Source organism: Phacochoerus africanus, chromosome 5 (genome assembly GCF_016906955.1).
Source record: "Phacochoerus africanus isolate WHEZ1 chromosome 5, ROS_Pafr_v1, whole genome shotgun sequence".
In the NCBI taxonomy this organism is placed as follows: domain Eukaryota; kingdom Metazoa; phylum Chordata; class Mammalia; order Artiodactyla; family Suidae; genus Phacochoerus; species Phacochoerus africanus.
The window spans coordinates 121,710,434-121,718,144 of record NC_062548.1 but is presented as its reverse complement, the minus strand read 5'-3'; the positions used below and the strand labels follow the sequence as shown (position 1 = coordinate 121,718,144).

The 7,711-nt window shown below is 36.2% G+C and overlaps 1 protein-coding gene across 1 annotated transcript; it reads left to right on the top strand.

Moving 5' to 3' along the window:
- The first annotated feature begins 1,017 nt into the window (after positions 1–1,017).
- Positions 1,018–7,360, top strand: TDRD15 (tudor domain containing 15). Its single transcript, XM_053743506.1, is given in 24 exon segments — positions 1,018–1,048; positions 1,051–1,437; positions 1,440–2,379; positions 2,381–2,437; positions 2,439–2,539; positions 2,542–2,718; positions 2,992–3,404; positions 3,406–3,466; positions 3,469–3,609; positions 3,612–3,928; positions 3,930–4,044; positions 4,317–4,353; positions 4,355–4,525; positions 4,527–4,963; positions 4,966–5,116; positions 5,118–5,747; positions 5,749–5,889; positions 5,891–5,922; positions 5,925–6,126; positions 6,128–6,179; positions 6,181–6,261; positions 6,263–6,323; positions 6,326–6,501; positions 6,503–7,360. Coding segments are annotated over 24 exon segments (5,769 nt in total).
- Positions 7,361–7,711: the final 351 nt, after the last annotated feature.

Genomic DNA, 7,711 nt, shown 5'->3' with positions numbered 1-7,711 from the left:
GGGTCAGACTTTTGAAATTTTTTTTTGCTGTTTCCTTCAATATGTTTATTTCTAAAGACAGCATTTCCTTGGTTTTCTTTTAAGTGGTTCCCTCATTGTTTAGCTCCAGTGTCTTTCTCATTCTCATAGAGAGAAATTAACACTTGTCAACTGTTTACTTCAGAGTCAAGTAGGAGTTGAAGTATCCTATCACAAGAGATGTTGGTTCTTACCTGAATTTGGGGGCTGTTTTATTCTTTCTGAATATTTGCCTGACAGTTTTTAGAATCCAGCAATTGAGAGAAAATTAGCTGGAGCTGTAGTTATAGTTGAGAGCCTTTCCTCTGTGCTAAAACTTTTCCTCTTCTCCTCCCTCACACTTTTTGTGGGTAGCCATGCCAGTGACAAGGTCTGGACGTATTTAACCTGCTTCTGAGTCTCCATGCCTGGCCTTCCCTACTGGTGTCCAGGACTTGACATACTACCCTCAATCCTGGAGTTGTACAGTGATGCTGATGGGGTCCAGATATTGCTAATTGACAGAGTGGGGAGTGTAAACAGTGAGTCCTCTATTAGCTCACCATGCACCTTGCTTCTAGCACTCACACCTTTGAATTATGGGTTGTCCAAAGAAGGCTACATGAGGGAAAGTAGTTTTCTTACAGGAGGGGGAGGAATTCTCCAGTAGATTTTATTGGGCTTCCTTCTGTTACAACCATATGAGTCTAATAATGTAGTAGAAATTTGTTGGTCTCTGAAAAATACTGCTTTCTGTCTTCCAGTGGTTATATATATTCTCCCTATTTTTATATTCCTTGGGTTGTTTCAACAGAATTTTTTGGATGTGTGGAAGGCAGTGAAGAGTTAAATACATTGTATCTCATCTTGTCCAGTCCATATAATTTTTACCAACATGTTCAATTTGATAAAGGCATTAGAATTTAAGGTTTAAATTTCCATATAAGGCTAAAAATTCATTTAACTTTGACAGCTGTCTATCCAGAAGCTAATTAGTATTTATTATTTGCTTTTTAGAAAATGGACTCCACATCTTTGTTACCAACATTTTTAATGTGGATCTGACAATATCACATATAGAATGTCTTCCCAAGGGCATTCTGGTGAAATTTCAAGGCAGAAATAATATTGAATGTGAGTTTGACTACCACATATTGCAGAGGGAAATACAGCATATTCCAAAAGTAAAAAATAATGTGGACATTGATAGATTTTGTTTGGTAGAAGAAAGAGTATCAGGGGAATGGCAGAGAGGAAGAGTTTTGGAAAAGAAAAGTGAACTCTATACTGTGCTTCTCATAGATCATGGAGAAGAACTAAGAGTTAACAGTATACAGGTTGCTTCAGGCTGTGACAACTTATTTGAGTTGCCACCACGGGTAACATTTGGCATTTTTGCCAACATACTACCAACTGGGGAAAGATGGTCTCCTAAGGCTTTGAATTCAAGTCATTAGTAGGACTGCAGGTGAAAGGTTGTGTACAAGCTATTTTGCCTCTTCAAATGGTTCTTCTTGAAGTGCCAAAAATCATATCCCAGGTTCTTGAATTACAATTAGGGAGACTTATTGATGGGGATTCATTTTGTCTTATTGTAGAAATGGTAAAAGAATTCCCTAAACAAATGCCAGATTCATTACAACATGAAAGCCCTGAATTATTAAGTAATAATGATACTTTACTTAATATTCAACATGTTCTAGATAATTTGCAAGCATCTTTGTCAGTAGGCAGTATTGAAAGTGTAAAAGTATCATCTGCATTGAGCCCGTGTAAATTTTATTGCCAGTTAATTAAATGGATTCCAGAATTAGAAAACTTGACAGTTTGTATGACTTTGCATTATGATATTAGTAGTCAAAGTAGTCCCACATGTGATAATTTTGGACAACTCTTTGTTGCCAAAAGGAGAAATGGACAGTGGCATAGAGGAATTCTTCAGCAGCTCTTGCCCAATAATCAAGTGAAAATTTGATTTATGGATTATGGCAGTAGTGAGGCTATATAGCCTCATGTAAAGAAACTTAAACAATATTTTATTTTAGTACCATTATTTTCATTTCCATGTTCTCTGACGTATTTACACAGTCCAGACAGAGAGGCAAGAAAATTTCAACTGAGTATATTTAAACAAGCCTTGTTAGGACAAATAGTATATGCACACCTTGATTGGCTCAATAAGGATGAGCATTTATATTATGTAACATTACAAACTCAAGAGTCTACACTTAATTCTAAGTGTGTGCTGAAGACTGTAGGCACACAGGTACTTTGTCCAGTGTCTGATTCAAAAATCTGTAATATGTTGAGGGAAACTAGTGCTTCTGATGTAAACAGCTTTGCAGTTGAGAGTTTTATTGGAAATAATGAACAGTCGATAGACTCTCAATAAAAAAGACCCTTTGAAAGTAGATTTTCCTATTAAAACTGTAGAAATGGAGAGAGTCTGCCTACATAGCTTATGTGATGTATGTATTAAACCCATCAGATTTCTGGATATGTACTAATGAACATCAGAGTGAATTTCAAGATATGATGAAAAATATAAATTTTATGATTTATGTGTAAATGATGAACTGATTCTAAGAAATCCAGAACCTGGATTCTTCTGTTGTGCTAGATACAGCAAGGACAAACATTCTTATAGAGCTGTCATCACTGAAATTAATGAGTATAAAATTAATGTTTATTTTTTAGATTATGGAAATAATGATTCCATACCATTTTTAAAAAAAAATTTTGTCCTTTTGCTATTTCTTGGGCTGCTCCCGCGGGGTATGGAGATTCCCAGGCTAGGGGTCTAATCGGAGCCGTAGCCACCGGCCTACGCCAGAGCCACAGCAATGCAGGTCTGAGCCGCATCTGCACCCTACACCACAGCTCACGGCAACGCCGGATCGTTAACCCACTGAGCAAGGGCAGGGACCGAACCCGCAACCTCATGGTTCCTAGTCGGATTCGTTAACCACTGCGCCATGATGGGAACTCCCATAGCATTTTTTGATGTAAAAATTTTGCTTCCAGAGTATTGTGAGTTGCCTGCCTTAGCTGTGTGCTGTACACTTGCACATATATATCCTGTTGGAGGTTTGCGGGTGAAGACAGCAATTGATTATTTAAAAAAAATTGTTTTGAACAAGGCAATTTTGCTTCAAGTTATAGCAAGAAAAGATGGCAAGTATACTGTAAATATTCAGAGTATCGAAGCCTCAGAAAATATTGACGTTGCTTGTCTTATTTCATGAGCTGGATATGCAGAATATTGGAAAGTAGAACCAGAATGTTCAAAAACTATAAGTGAATATTCAGAGTTAAAATCTGAAAACAAAGTTAATGTTACGAAAGTCATGTCTGCCCCTTTTGAAGGACCTAGACCTAAGAAGTACCATTCAAATAAGCTAAAAGAAAAGTAACTTGTCTTTGATAAAATCCCAAGCTATTAATTTCTCAGATTTAAAAAACCCTTTGACTTTGTGGGAGCTGAGTCACCATGGCCTTACAAAGTATATGTGTTTAAACCAGAAACAGTCCTTGAAGTTGAGTGTTCTTATTTTTATGGCCCAGGTGACTTTGCATACCAACTCTGATGTAAATTAGAAGACTTAAACTTACTAAGGAACAACTTCAGAATTCTTACAATATTCATTCTGATCCTTATCAAATTGGGCAGGTTGCTTGTGTTGCTAAGTATTCTAAAGATGGGAAGTGGTATAGAGCTGCCATTTTGACTCAAGTATCAAAAAAAGAATTTGACGTAGTATTTGGTGATTATGGTTACCAGGAAAGAGTTTTAATTAAAGAACTTTATGCTATTAACCCATGTTTTCTTTTTTTAGAAGGCCAGGCTCTCAGATGTAGTCTTAACCATTTCGTTGAACCCGTTAGTTGTAAATTACTAAGTTGGTACAGGAGAAGCATGCAGAGACTTTGGGAATTTTACCTCTTCATCTAAAAGGTTATTGACTTGTGTCATCTATGCCTTAGTTCTTGTACATCCAAACTGCTTATATAGTTTAGTGGATTTACACTCTCCATTTACCAGTGCAAAAGAACTTTTTTTTTTTTTTTTATCTTTTTGCCTTTTCTAGGGCCGCTTCCCGCGGCATATGGAGGTTCCCAGGCTAGGGGTCGAATCGGAGCTGTAGCCACTGGCCTACGCCAGAGCCACAGCAATGTGGGATCCGAGCCGCATCTGCAACCTACACCACAGCTCAAGGCAATGCCGGATTGTTAACCCACTGAGCAAGGGCAGGGACCGAACCCTCAACCTCATGGTTCCTAGTCGGATTCGTTAACCACTGTGCCACGACGGGAACTCCAAGAATTTCTTATTAATCATGGTTCTGCACAATACATGATCAAAGCCATTCCCATCTTCAGTTAGTCTTTACAGTTACTGTTGTTCCTCCTTCAATATAAAAATTGGAAGTGTGGAAAAGATACATATCTCTCACATGTATAGTCATAGAAAGTTTTATTGCCAACTTAGTGGAAATAATAAAGCCCTAGAGATAATAGAAACAAAAATCAGAGATGAGTAACCTCAGTGATTGCCCCAAATACGATTTTAGTAAAATGCGATTGTGCATATCTAAGAATGTAGAGGATGGCCTCTCTTATAGAGCTTTAGCATTGCCAACAGATTCATTATCTGACTTTCTGGTATCTTTTGTGGACTTTGGAAATACGCAGTTAGTAGAAGAACGTGTGTTAAGGGCCATTTCAGATGAGTTTGCAGAATTGCTGTTTACACCTATGCTAGCTGGTAAATGTTTTTTGTCACATCTTGGGGATGTAGATATTCCAGCAGAAAGCAATAGTTTGTTTGAAGATAATGGCTTGGGAAAACCATTAAAGGCAATAGTACTGTCAAGAGAGCCAGATGGCCAGCTTGGTATAGAATTATATGATGGCTATCAACATATAAATCAAAAAATTAAAATGTTGCTCCATGCTTATGGAAAAAAAATTGTGACCAAGCACATTGTGTGGAAAAAGGTCATAAAACAAATGAGAATAAGAGACTTGCTGTTTCCTTGAAAGGCAAAATAGAAAATGGCTTTCACCAAAATATGATAAATAAAACTAGTGTAGTAACATATTCCGAAAGCCGAATAGATAATAAATTCCGAAAGTATATATGCCAGGCTTTTGAAATAATTAGTTTGCTACAAAGTTGAACCTGTGTCAGAAAACAAAGTGAAGAAGTCTTTGAATGATGGAAAATGGAAAGGTGTAAAAATTGTCCCTGGGTCTGCATATATTCTTGATCAAAGTGATACGGGCCAGAACTCAGTCAGGGCTGTATCACAGTCTTTTATCAGAGACGTAAATCAGGCAGCCTCACAAAATCCATATAATATTGCTAGACCACAGATCAAAGACCTTCCTCAACTCGAAGTTTACTTGAATACCAGAGTTAAAGGATACGTTTCTCATATCAGTAATCCAGCAAATTTCCATATTCAGCTTACTGAGAATGAAAATATAATCACAGACTTGCAGATGCTCTAATTGAAAGGAGAAACAATATGTTCAAAGAGAAAAAAATCAGTTAAATCTATGGTGGGAGATCTTGTAGTAGCAGAATACTCTGGTGATAAGGTCATTTACAGAGCTGTTATTAAGATTTTGCCGGGAGATTCTTTTGAAGTGGAATTTATTGACTATGGTAACACTGAAGTAGTAACTGCATCTAAAATTTATGAAACTAAGGAGGAATTCCCAACTATTCCTCAGCTAGGAGTCCATTCTTAGTGGAATAAAGTGGAATGAGCCTGATAAAATATGGGATAGCAAAACTGTTGATTATTTTGCTTCAAGAGTAAGAAACAAGATAGTTTCTTGTGAGTTTTTGAAAAAGCATGAGCAGAAATGGGAAGTAAATCTAACGTGATGAAAAATGTGTCATTAATGAATTACTGAAAAGGACAGTATTTCAAAGCTACAGAAAACAGTCTTGTAAATTTCTCAGGTTGTGGCTGAAAAGGTGTGCCCTGTTAATGAAATGAAGGAAGGACGATCAAATGACTATGAAGGTTCTGTGATTCTTCAGCCATCGTACCAACAGGTGGTTAATATTCCTTTGGAAAAGTTAAAACCATGACAACTTGAAAAGGCTGAAATACTTTGTTTCAAAAAGTGGGACATTCTATGTGAATTTATCTAAAAAGAAAAAGATTTTTATCTGATTCAGCAGTATTAATTACTAAAGAAGCCAAAAAACCCTCTATTTTATCAGTGAAAGATCCTGAAAAAGGCTTAGTTAGAATGCTTGGAAAAATCTAAAAAAACTTTGAAGTGGTATGGCTCAAAAGTAGAAAAAAAGTGATGAGAAGGTGCTTGGTTTTTTTAGTAGATCATGGTTGGTATGAAATAGTGCCTTTATGTAATACCAGGGTGCTTAGTAATGAAATAAATATTCCAAGACAAGCCGTGCCTTGTAAATGGATTTGGTTTGAAAATTTTAGAAACATGCCATTCGAGTCCATTGTGTGTTTCTGTATTTGCTCATTTGGAAATAAACATCCTTTTCTTGAAATGTTTAGACTCTGCCTGGAAAGTAGAAATTTTTATAGATGGCTGTTTACTTTTGGAATATTTGAATCTGAATACAGTTCATGTTGAAGAAACCAAAAACAAATCTTCAGGAATCATTTTCAGCATTGAATCTAAGACTCCCGTGTCATGATGTACAACAAGATCACTTACTCGGGCACAACTCCAAAATGGTGTGCAGTACTCTGGTATTGCCGCTACTGTTTCTGATCCATCAGACTTCTGTGTTGAGTTGAAGATGTCTTTGATGCAGTGAAGTCTCTTTATGTTGCTTTCTGATTTACCAGAAAACTTACAAACAGTACCTCAAGAGCATGTAATTCCTGGTTCTGGTTGTTTGTTCAAATATGGATTGGAAGATCAATGGAATAGAGTAGAAATTTTTGAAAATTCTGATCAGTTATTACTTCTTACATTGATTGACTATGGATTTTATGTTCACATACCTTAATTCAGATACAAAAAAATCTTAGTTGTTCCTGAGGAACTTTTGAATTTTCCAAGACTGAGTTATCCTTGCAGTTGATTTGGTATCTTACCTGTTGAAGGGAAACATTGGAATGAAGGAGCCAAAAGTGTTTTTCAATATTTCCTGAATAAACCAGGCTTGGTTTTTCAGCTAAGGGAATATAATTTTGAAACAAAACTGAAGGTAGATATCATTCATGAGAAAAACAATTTGGCTGATAAATTAGTTGCATCTGGTCTGGCAATTTATTCTAAAGATTCAGACCATCTCCATGCGTTGACTACTACTGGATCTACTAAAATTCAATATAAATTAATGAATAAGCCTATTTGTTGATTGTTAGATCAAAATTATTACAAAGGAGAAAATACAAATCGCACATACATGGAGAAGCAAAAATTAAAAAAGCAGAAAACTGTGAAGAGAAAAGATGTCTATGAGAACCTCTTAAGGAAAAGCCATATTAGTAAAAGATTACATTCTAGAAATTTAACAATGAGGGAGAAGGTTGGTAGTGAAACACATAATCCCCAAAGTACCATTACATTTGATACATGTGCAACAGCTTCATTTTGGGAAGCATCTAGTGGTTTGAAGAGTAACACCAATTACATTTGAAAACATTTTTGAAAAACTGCCACCTGAAGGGATACAGGGAAACACAATGGACTTAAGAGCAGAAAAAGC